Raw genomic sequence first — 21,920 nt, forward strand, 5'->3', positions numbered from 1 at the left:
TCAGAACCTGTCCCCCCACCCATAGGCGGAGGGAGGCTACCCTCTCGTTCACCGGAGTGAACCCCAACGTACAGGTGCCAAGATGGGGGGCAACAAGTATGCCCACTCCTGCCCGGGGCCTCTCACCGTGGGCAACTCCAGAGTGGAAGTACGTCCAACCCCTCTCAAGGAGACTGGTTCCAGAACCAGAGCCATGCGTCGAGGTGAGGCCGACTATTTCTAGCCCTCTCAGCCTCCCACACTAGCTCCGGTTCCTTCCCCACCAGAGAGGTGACGTTCCACGTCCCAAGAGCCAGCTTCTGCAGCCGAGGATCAGACCGCCAGGGTCCCCTCCCTCGGCTGCCGCCCATAGCACAATGCACCCGACCCCTTTGGCCCCTCCGACAGGTGGTGAGCCCATCGGAAGGGGGACCCACGTCTCCTCTTCGGGCTGAGCCCGGCCGGGCTCCATGGGTAAAAGCCCGGCTACCAGGCGCTCACCATCGTGCCCCATCTCCAGTCATGGCTCCATAGTGGGGCCCCGGTGACCCGGGCAAGGGAAAACCAAGTCCAAAGCTTGTGTCCGTCATAAGGGGTCTTCGGGCTGCATTTTGTCTGGTTCCTCACCTAGGACCTGTCTGCCTTGGGTGACCCTACCAGGGGCATAAAGCCCCAGACAGCATAGCTCCTAGTATCATTGGGACACTCAAACCCCTCCACCACGATAAGGTGGCAGCCCAAGGAGGGGTGACTTATTTCTAATAGGTATAACTTATAATAATTTGTTACTGATCCGTGTGTGTGTGTGTGTGTAAGGGAGGAGGATGTCTACAACTCTTCTAGATAATGTACACAAGCACACAAATATCCTTAATGCTCAGTGTGTTTGTTCTACACATCCTTCATGCTCCTACCATGGCTTGTCTGCTTTCATCGATGAAGAAAGAGGAGAAGCTGTAAATGAATTTGATTGACTTGCAGAGAGGCCCATAAACAGGACAATTTCACACTCAAAACACTCCTGTTGAGGGGCCTGATGCTGCTGTCAAACGTTACATTTGCTTTTATTGTTGCACACAAGATGCACGCGTGAGTATGTGTGTGTGTGCGTGTGCATGTGTGTGTTGCATTCATACTGAAAGACTTAGCTTAGACACTTCAAGGCCCTGCTGTCACCTCCTCCTCAGTGCATGACTGGGCGCTTCTGAGCTCCATTAGACTCATTCTCCTCTATCCCCTTCCCTCAAATGCAGACACACACGCACGCACGCACTCACACACACACACACGCACACCCCCACACACACACACACATGAGCTCAGTGCAGCTTGAGGCTCACTCTGAACCCTCAGAGGAGCCAACGGGTGGCAGAAATCCATCGCTCTGCTTCGTGCTGCTAATGTGTACCAAGTCCTGAACTGCCATGCCTAAATCACTGCATTCACTCCAACGGGGAGCTGAGGCGTGTTAGGAAACTGCCTGCTAGAATATTCTTACAAATCTGAATCTTGCAGGTGGAAGCAGCCAGTGAATACAGCAGACAGCATGGGAGAGAGAGATGGGAGACGGATGGATAGGATGAGGTGTAAAAGGGTTTTTGGCTCCAGCAGAGCGAGCCAAATGCTCTCAGTGTTCCTAAGTGATAAACAGGTCAATAGAAGCAGGCACTGTTTTCAGTATCACAGAGACCTCCTGCTGCTCTGAGAGTGGAGAATCAAGCAGTAAAAACACCTGACTGTCAGTTGCTTTAGAGAATTATGTCAAGAATAACTAGATATTATCAAATCACACTGCCAATTATATGAAACAACAGGATCTGGTAGTGAGTGGATATAAACCATGTGTATGAATGTAGAGTTTGAGGCTTGATTTGCTCCTGAATCCCGACAGGTCGGGTTTTGTTGTTGAATACGTTGCCCAAAGTCACATAATGCCTTGCAAAATAATGTATTTGGATGCACTGAACTCTCACATTTTGTCACACAATAAGCACAATAAGAACACACTTAGATGTTGGGTTGTTGGAAGAAAAAGAAAAACGATACAAGTAATTTTAACTTGGCAATCAATTGCATGTAGTCACATTTTATATCACTCCACTAAATAAAGTTCAGAGCAACCAATTACCAAAACACTTCACATTTTTAGTCAATATATTTCAACAATTAAATGATTCTCAGTCTCAATGCAGCTGGATGGACGTCCACCTGGACTAACAGGATGGACAAAGAGACCAGTAATCTCTCCTGAAGCAGCCAAGGGGAGTGTGGTAAGTGAAAGAGGGACAAGAAGAAAACAGAAGAAGAGCTGGCTTCATTTTCCTCCTGATGAACTGTTGGGAACTTAGTCTTTGCTCTCAAGCGGCTGGTTCAGAGTTTCAGTGGAGTGAAACAGAGTTTTCACTTTTCCTGACACCCTATGTTTTCACAATGTCACACCAATTTAATTATTAGTAAAAGACAACAAAAATAAACACAAAATGAAGTCTTAAAGCATAATTGTAATTTATCACATCTGAGTTCACTGTCTGTAACCTGATTACTGGCACTCCTGTTCTCAGTCAAGACATCACTTACTCAGGACCTGCCTGACAAACTGAAGGACACCAAAAGATCCTCAAAAGCTAGATATTATGCTGACCTTTGAAGAAATTCAGGAACAAATGAGAGAAAGTAACTGAGACCTATCAGTCCAGAAAGGATTACAAAGCCATTTTCTAGCTCAGGAACTCCAGTGAGCCACAGTGAGAGCCGTTATCCACACATGGTGGAAACATGGAACAACGGTGAAGCTTCCCAGGAGTGGATAACCAACCAACATCACACCGAGAAAGACAGCACAATGTCATCCAAGAACTGTAGGCCTCACTTCCCTCAAGTAAGGTCATGCCTGAGGGCACCATACAAAAGAGACATGGAGCAAAAAGGACAGAGTTCCAAGGTGAAAACCACAGCTGAGCAAAAAGAACATTAAGACTGTACTTTGTTTTTTCAGAACTCATCTTGATGATCCCCAACACTTTAGGAAAGCATTGTGTGAACTGATGAGAGAGAAGCTGAACTCTTTAGATAGTGTGTATCCTGTTACATCTGGTGCAAAAGTAAAAGTTGGTATGATGATTTCAGAAAAAATCATCATACCAACAGGAAAACGTGATGGTGGCAGTGTGATTGTCTGGGGCTGTTTTGCTGCTTCGGGACCTGGAAGCTAAATGGAACCATGACTTCTGCTGTTGACCAAAACATCCTGATGGAGAACGTCCACCCATCTGTTGGTGACCTCAACCTGAAACCAACTTAGGTTTTGCAGCAAGGCAGTGATCCAGAACACAACAGCAAATCCATCTCTGATTGGCTGAAGAAAAACAACACAAAGACTTTGAAGTGGCCTAGTCAAAGTCCTGACCTGAATCTTGTTGAGATGCTGTGGCATGACCTTAAATGGGGCTTTCATACTGGAAACCCTTCAATGTGGCTGAATTAGAAACATTCTGTAAAGATGCTTGGAAAAGACTCACTGCACATTGTCACAATCGCTTGGTTGCAGTTGTTGCTGCTAAAAGTTGCTCAATGAATGATCAGGTTTAGGGTCCAGTCACTTTTTCACACAGGTCCATGCAGGTTTGTATCATTATTATCATCCTTCATAATAAACACCTTCATTTAAAAACTGCATTTTGTGCTTACTTTTGTTGTCATTGATTAATATTTAAACCGGTTTAAGGAAGGGGGCAAACACTTCTTCACCCCACTGTATTTGATGCCAGACTGGATATGTGAGGTCACTCCAAGTGCCTGACTGAGTGGGAGATCTGACTCAGCCAGGCATCTGATTTCCCAGCTTGGAATCAAATATGTTGTTTTGAATTCTTCAGCTTTGGTTTAGGGAAATTAGGCATAACCTTCATCATGTTTAAGATGATCCCTAAATTTTTCTTATGTGAAATATTCCCGTTGCTCAGCTACCAAACTGAACAAATAAAAATTATGTACCATGATAAAAAACTAGTAACATTCTTCATTCTATGGAAAAATGTTTCAGTGCTTCCTTTCTTTACTTCTTGTGTATGAAACACCCGCTGTCCTTTTTTAAATAAAAGAAGATAATCCCAGATTTTAGTTGTTTCTGTTCATTAATTAAATCCAAAAGGAATATTGTAAGCAATATCAGAACAGCAATATATAAGACAAAAAGAATGGTTCAAAATAATTTAGTTTTAAAACAAAACATAATCAGAATACATTAGATTATTTTTCTGTAATGCTAAGAACTCACATCAAAGACCTTCTCAATGCAGACCTCGTTATTGATATGATGTCGAACGATGTCCTGGTTCTGCCGAACAAAGATAATGTAGGTGTCCGCCAGATTCATTCCTGGTTTCTAGAGAGCACAAGGAAATTAGAAGTCTTATCAGAAATTCACAGCAACAACTTGTGTAATATTGGAAATGTTTGATGCAGTTGGGCTATTACATTAATCCATAATGACTTGCACACTTAATGTGAGCCACTCAGCTTAGAAATGAGAGAGAAGTTTGTCAAACATGCAGCAATGAAAACAGAGAAACCTGCCAACACAGCTTTACGCAGCACATGGTGAGGCCATGTGTTGGTCTTTGGACCTAAACATGGCCACCAACAGAATCTTCCAGTCATATGGTCATGCACAATGTCTCTGTCAATGCAGATGGTTTAATGTCAAAATGATGTGTTCAAATGGTGTTTGAACTACAATGTGACATCATGGTGGTCTCATCCAATTTATACAAAAAGTGCTGCTTAGCAGCATATTGAGACAGTCAAAAATATAGCTTTTTAATGTTCTATTATTTTTAGACATACATATTTAATCTTCAATTGTGCATTTAAAAATATACATATTGAAAACATTTTTATCACAAGACTCCAATAACAAAATGCAGCAATGAAAACAGAGAAACCTGCCAACATAGCAGGTTATATAAATACATAATAATAAATTTATTATATTATAAAGATATGCAATATATTTCTATTATGGAGGTAGGTACCAGCAACCCTCCCGACTCCACTAAAGGACAAGGGTGTAAGAAAATGGATGGATGGATGTATTGTATATATTTATAACATAAATATAATAAAATATAAAATTAATGGGAGTTTAGTAGTCTAATGGCATGATTGATGAAGCTGTTGTGGAATCTGGTTGTTCTGCATTTGAAGCTGCTGAATCTTTTCCCAGAAGGCAGCACAGAGAACAAAACAGAGTGAGGGTGGAAGGGTCTTTGATTGACCGAGCCCTGGACAGGGAGCTGCGTCAAGGATGGAAGGAAACTCATTCCTGATTCTCTCAGCTGTCAATCAATCAATCAAATTTTATTTGTATAGCACATTTCAGCAGCAAGGCATTTCAAAGTGCTTTACATAATTAAAATAAAAACAGCATGTGACATTAAATAAACAGTGAGAAAGAGAGAGATTTAAAAAAAAAGATAAGAACATTAAAACCCCTTTAGGACTTCAGTTAAACGTCGTTTAACTGGGATTCTAACCCTCAGGGACTTTAGTCAAAAACACCGTTTGACAAGGACTCCAACCTCTAGGTGTTTAGTTGAAACGCCGTCCTCACCACTCTCTCCACATGTTGCCAGTCAGAGGTGTTACATACTCCAAACCAGTCAGAAATGCTGCTGGTCAGTTTCTCTATTGTCCCTTTGTAGAAAGTGGTGAGGATGGGAGGAGGGAGGTTTGCTCTTATCCAAAATAAAGAGTGTAAGATGTTGCTGAGCTTTCTTCACCAGACCAGAGGTTTGGGGGGACCAGTCAAAGTGCCAGTGATCTGTATCCCCAGGAATTGAATGTTCCTGACCTGTTCCACTGCAGCATCATTGAGGAGGGGTGTGTGATCTGGCTGATTTTTGTCTGAAGTCAACAACAATTTCTTTTATTTTGTTGACATTCAGGATTAGATGGTTTGCACCACACCAGTCCACCAGATGTTTCACCTCCTCTCTGTAGGCTAGAACGTTGTTGTCCCTGATGAGACCCACCACTGTCGTATCGTCCACATACTTAATGACGTGGTTCGTACTGAACCTGGCTTGGCAGTAAAGGGTCATCGGGGTGAAGAGCAGTGGGCTCAGTACACAGCCCTGGAGGGAGCCAGTGCTGAGGGAGATGACCCTTGAAACTGTTTTTTACCAACCCTTACAGATTGAGGTCTGTCTGTGAGAAAATCCAGCAGCCAGTTACACAGGTGAGTGTTGAGCCCAAGGAGAGCTAGTTTGTCACCAGATGCTGGGGGATGATTGTGTTTAATGATGAGCTGAAGTCCTGAAACAGCATTCACAGATGAGTATTCTTCTCCTCCAGGTATTTCAGGCTCAAGTGCAGTGTTGAGGAAACAGCGGTTGGATCGGTAGGCAAACTGGAGCAGATGAAATGAGGAGGGAAGTTTTGAGATGATGTGATCGTTCACCAGCCCCTTGAAACATTTAATCATTATAGGATTGAGTGCAATAGGGCAGTAGTCATTCAGCGATGAAATTGTGGTTTTTTTGGGCATATAGAAGCTTCTACATTTTTAGTCAAAATGCAGGACTGAACTTTAACATAAAGTGAAAGTAAGAGTAAATGTTTGGTATTTCATCCTGATCACTTCCAGTTACCAGCTAATGATCTGTCAACTGAAGGCAGACAAACACTGCTGTAGTGTAACACACTTGACCTCACTGTAGCTCCTTTACTGCTCATTACCCCATTGAGACACATAGCAAACATTTAAACAAATAGACCCCCAAGATACTTCACCCCCACACCCCGGCCCTCCCGCACACACACTGCGGTGCACTGTGCTGGCGTCAGTCCACTGTGTCTTCTGAAGTCCACAGTCAAATCAGTCATCCACAAGGAAATTTTAGAGCTTTTTGTGCTTGCTATGTGTGACAAGCTTTATTGAAATGCTGATTTAACTTTACAGCAGAACTTGGCACCTGCCTACTGTTACAGTCCCTGACGTCCATCAGCTCCCCTCATGTGAGAGTTCTTTCTAATTCTTTGTAGCAGGTTTGCCTTCCTGCGACAGGTGAGATGTGCTGCAGTTCTTCAGTCATCTCAGAGAGCCAGCCCCCTCTTCCCTGGGCCTTGAGCTGCAGTTATCTTGTCTGGAACTGCTGATAGACTTGAGCAGCTTGCCATGATTTCTTTTTGAACATTTAAGAGGCAAGTGTGTCAGTTTACAGTGGGAGTCGGTATGAATTCTCTGCCATTTCTGTTCCACTCTATTTTTTTCATGTCTTATGGAGATCAGGCACCAGGGCCGTGCAGAGGCCACTACAGGGGCAGGTGCTCAACAACAAAAAAGGGCCCATCTAACCTCATTCTAGGACAGAATATTAACAAAGCCTCTCAGCTTTCAGAGTTTAATAAACAATGATAAATTACAAACATGTGAGATATACAATCAAAGCTAACAAACATCTCCATATAGAGCATAACACTATGCATATGTAAGATATATTATTAGTAATTTCTTTCTGCAGGTCTATTTTGTTATAGGAAAGTATTGAAATATTCAAACCCGCAATTTAGCAAGATATGTAAATCAGAGCTGGACCACCAGACATATTTTGTCTTTACATAATTACACTATTAAAAATATAAATAAGGGCACAATGCAACCTTTTAGTGTACAGTAATCTATACAACAGATCTGCCTGTTTGCTGCAGTGGAGATGAAGATGGTCCATTCAGGAAAGCAGAGCTGCATCAAACTTTAATGTGGAACTGCAGAAAAAAAAGAAGCAAAAATTGAATTGTTAATGCATGCCACCATGAGAAAAGCCTACTGAGTTTTGCTTAAAAAAAATTTAAATCACATTTTTGACTCGTGAAGTGAATTTTCTTTTTTGCAAAACAAACTTATTTGCGCTTGTCAGAAATCTTTTCTTGCTATTCTAAGTTTTTGTTTGTGACTCACTTGTGATTCTCACATGACGTCTTGAGCAGGGCCTAAAATCACAACAAAAGATTTATGATGTGTGCAAATAAATGTTTATGTTTGGTAAAAATGAGTTTAATTTTAAAAAGTATTTTAAACAAAACTTAAAAAAAAAATCATTACAATTCCAAAAGTTTTGTCTACAATTTTATTTTACTTAATGAGGTTAGTTTTTTTTTTTCATTGAATAATTGGGAAACAAATTTTACTTCATACTCTGTGAACCAGACCCTAAACTTAAAGTCTGGGTTGAGTTTTTTCCCCCTTCATTAGTGACACTTTTATTACATACATTATATCTATCATGGTAATTCAGGGTGAGTTATTTTTAATTCTAAATAAATATCCTTGTTGGACTATTGTTTAAGTGCTATTCTCCTTCAAGATACATTTACCTAACACCAGAATAAATGCAATGTACATTATGCAGCAAAGGAAATTAGAAGATTGGACATATATCCATTATGAAGATGATCGGTTTTCGACGGGCGATGTGCCCTTATTGCATAATAAATACTAAAGAATGACTGATATCATTATAGATACAGGGAAGAAGCTTTTTTGTTATCTTGCTTTGCTAGCAAAGACTTTAGCTAGCAGCTAGCTAATAGCACAACAACAACAACCTAATGTCTGTATAATAAAAATAGTGAATCGATAGATAAGAACAGTTTCTCCTCACCTGGCTGTCTCCTCCCCTCAGTAGTTCTTCAGAGAAAGGCAGACGCAGAGGCCTGTCAGTGTCTGTTGTATTTCATTACCTCTCTTCTTAAACCGCGACTCCGAGCTGAAGCAGAAACGATACTTCAACGTTTTCCGTCATCTGACAAGCAGCAGGTCTCCACTTTATTCACCAAAAACGTTTTTTTATAATTCACCAAAATCTGTTCTGTAATCTGGAACGTTCACTATGTTGAGCTCCAGTTAGCCGCCTTATCTCACTGCGCGAGAGGCAACTGGGTCATGCGTCACGGGCAAAAGGTCAAAGGTAACAAGGTGACCGGGGGGCTTATTATGTTGTACAAAAAAGAAACAAAAAAGCAAATAATTTTAGCACATGTTTTTGTGTGTCAGAAGAGGGCTTAGGACATAATAATACCAAAAGAAAAAAAAAATGACCAAAAGGGCACTTGGGGGCAAGGAGCAAAAAAAAGGGCAGGTGCTCAAGCACCCCCAGCCCCCCCCCCCCCTCTGCAAGTGCCTGTCAGGCACTGTACTTTTTTTTTTTTGTTTTATTGATGGAGCTGTGTTTTAGTCTTTTAGTTAGAAGGGAGTTGTTTGTTTGGAGTTGGAGACTGTGGAGCGTAAAGTTTGCCTCTTTTTTTGTTGTGTAATTTGTTGCATTGCCATAATTGTTAAATAAATACCTATTTTTATTGACAAAGTTGTGGCTTGTAACTTCAAAAAATGTTGTAAATAAGCTTTTACATATTTGTTAAAACTGTCACCATGTCACAACAGTTTATTAGACAGATAATCTGTGAAAAGATTGATCTCTTCCCTGAACAAAATGCACCGCTCCTGACCAATAACAACCAATCAGAGCCAGGAGGAGGGTCTTCACGCTGTCTCTCAATCTCATGTACTCACTGCTCACAGTGCTAGTTGCAGAAAACAACTTAACGTTCCAGAAAAACTTTTTATCCAGCGTCAATGGTGGGCATGCTAATTAGTCTTACAGTCCTGACTTGCTCCATTGTGGTGAGGGTGTGAGCTGTACACAAGAGTGATTGACAGCACTCTGACTGGTTGTTTCTGACGATTGTATATTTCTGTAGATAGCACTGGGAGAAGGCAGAGGAGATCGATTTTTTCACAGATTATACGTCTCATATTATACCATCACAACATTGTGACAGTTTTAGCAAATATATAAAAAGCATATTTTTTTAAAAATTTAAACTTACATACCCTGACTTTCACTCTTCTGTTGTTATTATTCATTTTTATTTTGCTAATCTCTGTGCCAGATAACATCTTTGTTGTTTAGGAGGTTGCAACACCTACACAACCAAAGGTGCCAATTCAATTCAATTCAGTCAATTTATGTACCATTTCTTGACAAATGAACATTAATCATTAATTAACCCTTCAAGGAACTTAAAAAAACATTTTATATCAACCACGCACATTCTAGTTATCAAACAGTAAATTATGCTCAATTAATTATTCAAAGTAAAACCCAGCAGAGCATTGAGTCATTGACTTGCAACATTCACTCCTGTGCCTGACTCCCTGAGCCCCTACAGAATATTTGGAGTTTTGTTAGGTGAAGGATGAGACACACCTGATCCAACAAAGCAGATGACCTGAAGGGCGTCGTCTATGCAATCTGGGCTTCCATTACACCTACACAGTGTCGCAGGCTGGTCTCCTCTGTGCTATGGCACATTGATCATTGATGCAGTAATTCATGCAGGAGGATCCAGAAATCTACATAATTTTCAGAAGCTAATATTCCTGTTTAAAACTATTTTTTTATTGCACTCAAGCAAATTTTAAAATTATTTGACACACTAAATTGAGTTTTCATTATATGTAAGCCATAATCATAAAAATGACAAGACATAAAGTTTCACTAAATAAGTGCCCAAAACATTGAACCTATTCACTCTATTTAATAATTCCCTTCTCACCCTCCGTGTGTGGTCTCTCTCTCTCTCTCTCTCTCTCTCTCTCTCTCTCTCTCTCTCTCTCTCTCTCTCTCTCTCTCTCTCTCTCTCTCTCATCCTCTGAGCTCGGGTCCTCTACCAGAGGCCTGGGAGCTTGAGGGTTCCACCAGTATCTTGACTGAGATGTCTGATGTTGTACCTGAGATCTGTTTAAGCCACTGCTCCAGTTTGGGGGTGACTGCCCCGAGGGCCCCGATGACCACAGGCACCACTGTGGTCTTCACCTTCCAGGTCTTTTCCAGTTCCTCTCTGAGGCCCTGGTATTTCTCCAGTTTCTCCTTTTTCCTGATGTTGTAGTCACTTGGTATTGCTACATCCACCACAACGGCTTTCCTCTGTTGTTTATCCACCACCACAATGTCCGGTTGGTTCTCCATTACCATTCTGTCTGTCTGGATCTGGAAGTCCCACAGGATCTTAGCTCGGTCATTCTCCACCACTTTTGGGGGTGTTCCCCACTTTGATCTCGGGGCTTCCAGTCCATATTCTGCACAGATGTTCCTGTACACTATGCCCACCACTTGGTTATGTCGTTCCATGTAAGCTTTCCCTGCCAGCATCTTGCACCCTGCTGTTATGTGCTGGACTGTCTCAGGGGCCTCCTTGCACAACCTACACCTTGGGTCTTGTCTGGTGTGGTAGATCTGAGCCTCTATTGCTCTGGTGTTTAGGGCCTGTTCCTGGGCGGCCAGGATGAGAGCCTCTGTGCTGTCCTTGAGTCCAGCTTTCTCCAGCCATTGGTAGGATTTCCTGATATCAGCCACTTCAGTTATTTGTTGGTGGTACATCCCATGTAGGGGCTTGTCCTCCCATGATGGTACTTCCAGCACCTTGTCTTTTGCTCCCCATTGCCTGAGACATTCGCTGAGCACATCATCTGTTGAGGCTTTGTCCTTGATGTATTTATGGATCTAGGATATTTCATCCTGGACAGTGGCTCTCACACTCACTAGTCCTCTGCCTCCTTCCTTAAGGCTCGTGTACAGTCTCAGGGTGCTGGATTTGGGGTGGAATCCTCCATGTATGGTTAGTAGCTTTCATTGATACGTAAAGGTAAGACGGCAATAAGATGTTTTTGTTTAGTTTTTTAATTAAATGTGCGTTTTGTGGGCTACAGTTAATGTTTAAATAATTCAGTAAAGTAGAAGCGGTAGCTAATCTACCACAGCATTTATTTATTAATAAAACATTAAGTCTAAAACGTACTACAACCACAAACTAAATGTTTTGTTCTGTGTGCAAAATTCTTGAATGTTTTTTGGTGTTAAATCCTAAAACATGGACTGGCATTGTTGTCAGTTGCTATGGCAACGAGTCTGCGTAGCTTGGCGAATACAGATCACTTTGCTGTGGATCATAGCACGAAATTAATACCTACATTTTTAAGTTTCACTGAGTTAACGCGGCTATAGATGACATGTAAAATATTAGTCTTTTTGCCCCCCAGCGTTGTGCGCATGCGCGAAATTTCCGTAGGTCCAATAACATAGATGGTGTCTAAGTCATAAGTCAGTGCCTCACGTGCGGTGAGGTTCATGGCTGGAGAGACTCTGACTAAAAATCATAAGACCCCTTGCATGTTATTGTTTACATACCGACATTTCCTTATGTAATTTCCATCCATTGCAGCGCTGCCACGGTAGAATAATTCTGTTAACTCAATGAAACTTGGAAATATAAATATTATTAATTTAGTGCTATGCTGCACAGCAAAGGGAAATCCTGTTGAAGTACAACTCAAAACCACCTTTTTCTCGCTCTCCGTATCGGCCAAGCTCCACGTAGACTCATTGCGTGTAGCTTCACTTATTCTTCTTCAAGTGAAGCTAAACACCAGCATCCGGATAAAAGACACCCGGCACTCATCAATATTTGACATACAAAGAAACTCCATGCACAAACATTCCTGTTCAGTAAAGACATGGAGGGATAAAGCAGTGAAGTGGCAGGAGGAAGAGACCTTTGAATAATGACTAGTTTTTAGAAGAGGAGAGCCATGAAAATACCTGGTAATTTGCCACATGCTCAACCTTATTTCATTTCTGCCAGGAGGATGTTGTGTTCATATTCACAGGTTACTGCAATTAAAAAATAGTTTTCTTGTTCTAAAATATACTGAAGTAATATTCACTGTAAGTACATGAAGAAAGACGCAACCTAAAACTGAAACTATTGTGATCGTGTCAAGTACCTAGAGCCGTGATAAAAGTCCTGCACATATAAAACTTAAAGAATCGGCCTCCCTCTCTTTAAGAAGCTCTTGGTCGTTCTGACACTGCACCTTCATCACTACAGTGCTCCCCCATTATGCCATTTACAACCATTCTGAGAATAGGACTGAGAAGTAGTTCCTATGACGAGCTCAGCAGATGCACAGGTGTTTGCTAATTGCTGCTGCTAGTTCGGAGGAGCAGAGAAGGGCGCTTTGTGAGGTAGAAACTTGACTCAAGACTACAGCTCCGAGGAGGACAAAAAGGCAGCGGTTGGTTTAATCAGTCCAAACGGTTGCTGCGGGAGATTTAAAGAAACGTGCATGAAGAAATCAAAGCAGCACTCCAGGTACGTCTTTGATGAATGAATAATAATATAACATGATATCTTCTTGCTCTTCCTCCCATATCTACCCTGTTTCTGCTCTCTGTCCTGTGCTGACTTGTTTATATAGTGGAGCCTCTCTTTGCATATCTTCTGTATTGCAAATAATGTATCTGGTCAGCTGGTCTCTCAACGCAATGGATCAAATTTTCTTGATGAGAAGATGGAGCATAGGAGTGCCCTCTTGCCCTGATCGGACATATGCAGTTGGATACACAATGGATTCCTGGGGTAAATGGAAGATCGTGTGTCTGTCCATATGGTCGGTGGAGAATGTGGAAGATGTGTACATATTGGATGATTGATAGCAGGATTTCTGATTTTTGTATTTTGTGGTTGCCTGGTATATCTTGAAATTCAGAAAACATCAGCAATTCAAGCTGAATTGCCGATGTTCACTATAACTAGTTATCCAGCACTGGAACAATAAAAGAACATGATCCTCACATTGCTGCCTGCTTTGTCCAGATGACAGTGGGTTTGTTGAAGCAGGTCTATGATGGCATCATCAACGCTGATTCCACAACAATAAGTAGACTGCAGGGGTTCCTGATATGTGCTTGTTTGCTTACAGCATCAGACCCAGAGACCTAAAAATCCTCAACAGCCTGATAAAGAAGGCTGGTTGTGTTCTGGGGATGACTGTGCAACCTCTGGAAATAACTATGCAAAGAAGAATTCTTCATAGGACCAAGAAAATTATGGACATCCCTGAAGTAATATTCACTATAAGTACATGAAGAAAAACGCAAGTGAAGCTAAACACCAGCATCTGGCACTCATCAAGATTTGACATACAAAGAAACTCTGTGATGAGATGCTCAGTATCAGTGAGAGCCTTCTTCAGATTCAGCGCAGTACAGACCGTTGCAGAAGATCTTTCCTGCCAACAGCCATCACCATGTTTAATTACTCTTTGAAGTATCTAAATTAATGAGTTAATTTCCCTTTGGGATTAATAAAGTATTCTTGAATTTGAACTTTGAATTGAAGCCATGTCTCAGTAAAACACATGATGCTGAATTTCCTACACTCTTTGTACTTGTCAGGGCTTGAGGTTCATCCATCTTGTTAGGGTGTGTTCACACTGCAGCCTGAAGTGACCCAATTCCAATTTTTTTTGTCATAATGCGACCTGTATCCGATCTTTTCATGGCAGTGTGAACAGCACAGGCCGGATTCTTTTTCGAATGTGACTCATATCCGATACGTATTCGATCCAAATGCGACCAAATGTTCAGGTCACATTCATTTGAACTGAACGTCACTGATTCTCAACAAATCTCACTATTCTGCATCCTGATACACACAAGCGGGAAGAAAAACAACTATGACGGACTATATGAGGATTAAGTTGTTATTATGTTGCTTCTGCTGGACAACAACTCTAAATATGTAAGCTATGCTCCACCGTTAGCCTCCATGTTTACTTCCGCAAACATTGAGCACTTCTTCTTCTTTTTATGGCGGTTGGCAAAACACTGAGAACGCTGACGCTATTGCGCCCTCTACTGCGCATGAGGGACACTTTCAGGCCCGTTCAGACTGCAGAACCCATACAGGTCGCATTTACTGGCAGTGTGAACGGCCCCGGCAAAAAAATCGGAATTGGGTCACTTCAGGCTGCAGTGTGAACGCACCCTTAATTAACAATTTCACATCGTGATTCAAAAATACTTTATTGATTCCAAAGTGAAATTAAAGGTTGTTGTAACTCATATTAATTCAAATGGTGGAGGTGGTTTAAGCTTCCTTCTTCTCTCATCTTTGTTCCTCTTCTGCCTGCCTTCAACTCCTTTGGGATTTCAGGTTTCAGTTGTGGTAATAATTCAGTGTTTCCAATGTTAATCAGCTGCTTCCTCTTGTAAACCACCCTGTTGCTATGGTTACGCATCAACAAAATAGCAAAATATGAAGAATATTGCCAAAAATCAGTTCAACTATACAGTATACAAAACAAGACGGGATAGTTGTCCAAAAAAAAAATCTATTTTTACCGTGCTGCCAACCTGAGCGGTGCAATTCCAGAATAAAATACAGATTCTATTCTGTTTTATTCAATAATGCTATTACTCTACCTCTTCCACTTGGGTTGTGTTTTTATGTTGTCAATATGTTGCTTCTCATGTACAGTTTTTTTTTTTTGTCTTCATTACCAATCAAGAATGTGCCACCAAAGTTAAACTGCATCAGAGCAGCAAAATACGCTGCTGTTTAATACTAATGAGATCAGAAAAAATTGATATGGGGATTTCATTTTTCAGAAAATAATAGGAAGGAATGTATTATAATGTAGTGAAAAGTAAAATGCAGACAGCTTGTTCTTTCATGACAAAGGAGGTGGTGCAGCACAGTGAGGGGTCTCAGAGACTTCACCTCTTGTTCTTTATTCCCAAAGAGGCTTACCTGCTTCAGGTTTCCTCCATACAAAGACCAACAGGCCAAGGTAGGTGTTACACTATAATTTCATGGGAGGAGACGGTTGGGAAGGAAGTCTGGATGGGAACCAGAGAGCATTAGGAGGGGCAGGAGGGAGGAGCAGGCTGGGGGTCGCAGGTTGTGCTGCCACTCTTCAGCTCAGGTTTTGTCTCTTGATGCTCTATTTTTCCACATTTGATATTCAGACAGTATGGCTTTAAATATACTAACCAACATCAATGGAGTGTTACTTTAATTATGACCATGTAGCAGGTAGAAAATATTGAATGGTTTATGTTTCCATCTAGTTTTATTGTTTGCCTCTTCTATCTTGTAAATAAAATTTGGATTTTATTTTATAAAACATGAAACAGTGCAACCAAACATGTTTAACTTGTATAGTAAACATACTGATTATATTCTGTTTTATTCAATAGTGCTATTTACTCCACTACTATCAAAGTTCTATTATAGTTCTGGCAGAGTTCAACTTCAAAATGATGAACTCTGCAACATTAATTATGTCTTCAAACCTTAATAAATATTTACTAGCACCTACTAAATAGATGCTAGTAACCCTAACCCTTAAAATTGTGTGTAGCAATTTTAAAGGCTTTTAAACTTGCTACGTAGTAAGGGCTTCCATACATTTTATTTGACTGTAGGCTTTGATTATAGTATAGTCATCAGTATCTAAGTAGTTATTATGAACTACATTTGTATTTCCAAGCTGGAATTTAAGAATTTGAATTTCAAAATAATCATAGTAAATTGAGCTGAGGTTCAGATTTTGACTTGGAAACTCAAAAGTTCTTCACTTGCAAACCGACTAAACCTGACATGGCTGCCTTGCACATCACAGATGTGATGGCCACAGCAATACATGCATCTTACTTTGTGTTTCTTAAGAACTGCTGCACACACAGAACTACACAAATAAGTTAATAAATCCTGCTGGATCTCTAGTGTTATTACAGCTGCCATCACTTCCAGATCCGTTCAGACTTCAAAGGTACATTAAGACCAAGCTTCAGTTAGTCCAAGCTCACAGATTTCGTGTTTAAATATTGTTAGAAAATATAAAACAAAAGAGCGCCAGGTAATAAGACTGAATTATACTTCTGGAAAAAGATAATAATTCAAACTATTTGTAAAATCCAACTAAAGCTTTGTGGGAAGTAAAGAAGAGTTACTTTCCTATCCAAACCTTTTCTGGGGTAAATGCAGGGGTAAAAGATTTAGCCGGGGTACGCAGTAAAAAAAAAAAAATCAATGTGTTCACTGCATGTGCAGCTGTGAGTTCACCCACTAATCAGTCATGACTGATTAGTTTTTCAAGAACAATCTAAAACACGACTTTATCAGTTAATAAATAGCCTTTTTCCCCCCCATTTCATATTGTTTCTGAACTGTTCGTGCTTTAATAGAGCAGGGTTGCAACACGTCGATCACAGGAGGTTTTGAGTGGATCTCAGCATTAGGTGACAAACTGAACGCCGCCAGGATGCTGAGACCAGCACGTCCTCTGACTCCTTATCAAAACGTTCGTAATTTTATTAAACAACAAAAAAGTCAACAAAACGTTTTCAAATTAATGACCCAACAACAATAATAATCTCAGTAATTATTGTTTCAACAAGGTGTTGCGCAATTCTGTGCATTTGAACTAATCAACCACCACTGTGTTCAGGGAGGCTTATTAATGATCGCAAAATAAATATCAAACCTGAAAAATGTTTTAAACGTAATCTAAGCTCGGCTGGAGGAGCGAGCGGTTGCCACGGCAACAGGTCTGCTTAAACAGCAAAGAGAGAGAGAGAGTAAAACGGTGCGAGTGGTTTTGAGTTGATCACCTGTTCAGTTATTTTACCTTTGTTTACCTTTGCTGTGGCTCATCACAGCCGCTGTAGTTTCTGAACGTTCATATATTCCATTTTCTTCCGCTTATCCGGGGTCGGGTCGCGGGGGCAGCAGCTTCAGAAGGGAGGCCCAGACTTCCCTCTCCCCAGCCACTTCTTCCAGCTCCTCCGGGGGAATCCCAAGGCGTTCCCAGGCCAGCCGAGAGACATAATCCCTCCAGCGTGTCCTGGGTCTTCCCAGAGGCCTCCTCCCGGTGGGACGTGCCCGGAACACCTCACCAGGGAGGCGTCCAGGAGGCATCCTGACCAGATGCCGGAGCCTCAACTGGCTCGGACATGGAGGAGCAGCAGCTCTACTCTGAGTCCCTTTCTGAACATTCAATAAACAACAAACTTGGACTAATTACCTCGTTCTTTGTGACTATACGTCATTTACAACAAACATCAAACACGGTAAATATGTTTCATTAAGTATTTAACAAACAAATGGCTTCTACCGCGATAATTATGTGAAATTAAATTGTCTAATTTAAAAATAAGTTTTATTGCTGTCTGGCATGTCGCTTTGAGTTCAGAGTCTGAGAGGCTTTTCTTCTATCAAACATTTTTGTACCTCTTATTTAGTGGAAATATTGATATTGATGAGATTTTCTCCAAAATGATAACCTTTTTCAACGTTTATAGCTCCACTGTTGAAAATGATAAATGTCTACCATTAGTAAGAGTAATGATGAGCCCTGTTTCTGGAAACACAACTGTACACTGTATTTGAAAAGTATTCACCCCTTTGGATATTTTACCCTTTTATTGCTCTTACAAACCAATCAGGATTAAGAAAATTCTGCTTTTTGGCCAAAAAATGACACAAACCTTTCACATTAACATCAAAGTGAAAACTGATTATTAGAAAATATTGTCAATTAAGAAAAAAAAAGACATTTCACAAACCACTGTTGCAACCATCACCACACTAATTGTAGTATAAAGACAGCTGGTTCTAAAAGGGACATCCACTGGTTCAATATTCCTGGCTACATTGACAACATGAGGACTAAAGAACATTCCAAGCAAAGCTTAAGAAAGATTATTTAAAAGTATAAATCAGGGAATGGACATAAAACATTCCCTGGGTATCAAGGCTAGACTAGAGCTTGAGAGAAGGCACGTGGGAGACTCCATGGTCAGGTGAAAGAAAGTTTTTACTGGAGCTTTTTGATGGCCAAACACACCATCCCTACTATGAAGCCTGGTGGTGGTAGCATCATGCTGTGGGGATGCTTCTCAGCAGCAGGCCCTAGAAGACTTGTAAAGGTAGAAAAGGTGGAAAATCTATTTTCCAGCGAGACAACAAGCCAAGCAACCAGCTAAAGCTACACAGAGATGTTTGAAGACAAAAGGTAGAGGTTCTGGAATGGCCCAGAGAAAGCCAAAACACCAACCCAACAGAACTTTTGTGGCAGGAATTAAAAAGGGCTGACGGTGCATCTACTAACTGGGTGGGGTTGAATATTTGTGCACTCAGTTATTGTATAATGTGTGTAATAATACATATTTGCTATTATTACATATGATGTATTATTAATAATACATAAAATTTTTATAGCGCTTTTTCAGACACTCAGACATTTTAAAAGAATAAAATAAATTGAAATATTACTTTGTGCTTCATGTTTTTGTCATTATTTTTGTGTAAATCAGTTTTTACTTAGAATTTTTTGTTATAAAAAGAGAAGAAAAATAAAATCTTAAAAAAGAAAAATTAAGTTGATAATAATTGATTTGAAAAATAATATAAAAAGTGTAAAACATTCAGAGGGGTGAAAACTTTATTGGCACTGCAGTTGGTATGTTCAAACACAACACTCATCGAGTGTAGAGCCAGTCCAGCTTGAGTCAAGGACAAGTGGCTGAGTTGAGATAAAAATATATGAAACAGCAACCAGTCTGCTGAAAGGTAGTCTACATTCTGACAACATCAAAGACAAAATGAGGGTAGAATCAGATTCACAAAGTGTTGAACACCCTGACTCCAAGAGAAAATCAGCCGCTCAGTTCCCACCAAACATTCTAACTCAAAGAATGCAGGTAGAAGCACAATGAGACGACAGACAGGGTGAATTATAAAACAGAGGGCAGAGCAGCAAACTCACAGGGACCTCCACATATTTGGCTGCTGCTCTCACCTTTTAGGGGGGAAAGGGGGAGGAGGAGAGTCATCACACTGAAGTCTAGCTGTGAAAATCTGGTTTCCAACAAATAAAATGCTGCCCATGTGGCCATCTAAAACAAAGAGGCTGCATGTTTGTGGTTCTCACTGTGAAAGAGAGGATGGAGGAGAAGAACGTTCCTTCATCGTATCTGGACAGCCTGGAGAGGACATTTTCTAAAACAGCAGTACACTGCAGACAAAACACAACAAATGAGTGGTTTCATGCAGTTATTATATTATCATTTTAACATGCTTCAGTATCATTTTTATTAAATACACATTTCTCAAGTCCAGTGCTTTGGAATTTTACCTAGAAAAGATTAAATTCTTTACTGTATTAATTGTAAATAAAGTCAAACAAGAAAAATTGTCCCCCTATAAAACATAGAAACTCACTACTAACGCAATATCACAAGCAGTACAACACTAACTACATAAATTCTAAATAAACAAATGTCAAAGATAAATATTTTTTGTTCATGCAAGAAGAGAAAAGTAATGTACAGCAAAATTCTTTAGAAATGTGTATGAAAAATACAACAGAATCACGGATGAAAGTACCTTTGATGTGAGGGAGAAGATCATTTCTTTGAACGTGTCATCAATCAGAACATCAATTTTGGAGTGGTACTGTTGCTGTGGTTATCAGGGTGGCATCGTATTTGTGGAGGTGGAGACATGGAAACGACAAAAACAATGAGTTTTTTTCTAAAATAAGACAGAGGCCGTCCACAGAAGCATTGTAACATAAAATTAGCAGTGCCGTTTAAATCCTTCCCAACAGTGTAACACTGCAGAGTTAAGCAGCTAATAAGATGCCTTTTGCTGCTAAATCAAATTCCCATCCACACAGGAAAAGCAAAGGAATCTGAAGGATACTTCTTCTGTGTCTCTGCACAATTAAAGCAGCCATGTATTCTTTTAAAGCACCGGTCCAGCAGCAAGGACCAAAGGCTCACACACGAGATTCAATTAATCCGCCATTTCATGTCTTGTTTGCCTCGATCCCCAGCCCCCTGAAAAAATATTCATGGCACCTTTTTCCTTGAAGGAAGAAGAGAAAAAAAGGCCCAGTGCTGAATGGCAGCAGCAGAAGGGGAGTTCGTCTCTTGCCAACAATGCCCTTTCACTGGCCGTCTAAAGAGCACCCAAATTAAAAATTTCAATCAACAAAGCACGTAGATCGATGACAAGCTGCAGCTCTGGGCAGGTCACAGCCAAATTTAGCTTCTCCTGCTCATCCACGAGTCTGCAAAATAGCAGTTTTCTTTTAATTTACTTCTTTATTTATTTATTTTTTCGCCAAGCTGACTTTTTTTCTTCTGGTCTTAACAGCTACATTCTCTTTCCCACTACAGCATCTAGGTTATTGATTACTGATGTAATCTAAATAACTTAGCAGAAAAGGTAAGGAAAATCTGGTTGGTTAATTTTTTGTTGTAACAATGCTTTTTGGCAATACGTCTCATTCTGTTGGAAAGCAGAATGGTGCCACATCTGTAAGAAGCGTTGATGTGTTGGTTGAGGAGCAGAGTTGAGTTTGTGTGCTGGACCCACTGAACGTTTGCCAAATGCTGCTGTGCGAAAAAGTTTATGATGCTACTGACCTAAAGCAGTTCAGCCACCAATGCTGCCTTACAGTTTGGTTTCAAAGTCCAGCAGAGGAATTCATTGAGACATTTATGCTAGGTCTACCGGAAATTTCAGCCAAAGAGCTGGCCTGTTTTTTTTTTTGTTTGTTTTGTTTTTTAATATAAATGGTGGCAGTTTAGCAAACAAAAATATAAAATAATTTAGTTTTACCAATTGATTAGATCTTCTGCACAAGTTTACTTTGGCTTTTTGTAAATACAAAAATCTATTCTTTGTATTTTTAATATAAAAAAAGAAACATTTATTTTTCTAAGGACAGTGCGCACCTAAATCTTTTAGGTGTGCACTATGTTTGACAAAATAAAAAGGAAGAAAGAATGTCAGAAAATCAAAACAATGAAATACATTTTCATTTTCTTTTCTGCCTTTCTCAACTAAAATATAGCTTCCAAATAAACTTACATGGTCTCAAGAATATCTGAATTTTGTTTGCTTGTACTCAAAATTTATGCTCCCTTTCAAATATTCACTGTGCCTTCTCAAATCGTTCTCCTCTCCACTCGGATCAAATTTCTGCTCAAACTTCTCTGCTCACTTGCAAATTTGTTTTCTGC

General features: G+C 40.4%; 1 protein-coding gene across 7 annotated transcripts in view; it reads right to left on the minus strand.

Annotated features, from left to right (window-relative positions):
* cadps2 (Ca++-dependent secretion activator 2) overlaps positions 1–21,920 on the minus strand; it is a 280,025-nt gene that overhangs the window by 7,380 nt on the left and 250,725 nt on the right. For 6 of the 7 annotated variants that reach the window (XM_081607675.1, XM_081607679.1, XM_081607678.1 and 3 more), the window contains 3 exons: positions 20,275–20,349; positions 19,820–19,903; positions 4,256–4,363 (listed from right to left, as the gene is read on the minus strand). In XM_081607675.1, coding sequence (XP_081463801.1) covers positions 4,256–4,363; positions 19,820–19,903; positions 20,275–20,349 — 267 coding nt within the window. The remainder of the gene's footprint in view (positions 1–4,255; positions 4,364–19,819; positions 19,904–20,274; positions 20,350–21,920) is intronic. The other variant, XM_081607676.1, reaches the window with a different exon arrangement.

This window comes from Poecilia reticulata, chromosome 6 (genome assembly GCF_904066995.2).
Source record: "Poecilia reticulata chromosome 6, P_reticulata-male-v2, whole genome shotgun sequence".
NCBI classification, from domain to species: domain Eukaryota; kingdom Metazoa; phylum Chordata; class Actinopteri; order Cyprinodontiformes; family Poeciliidae; genus Poecilia; species Poecilia reticulata.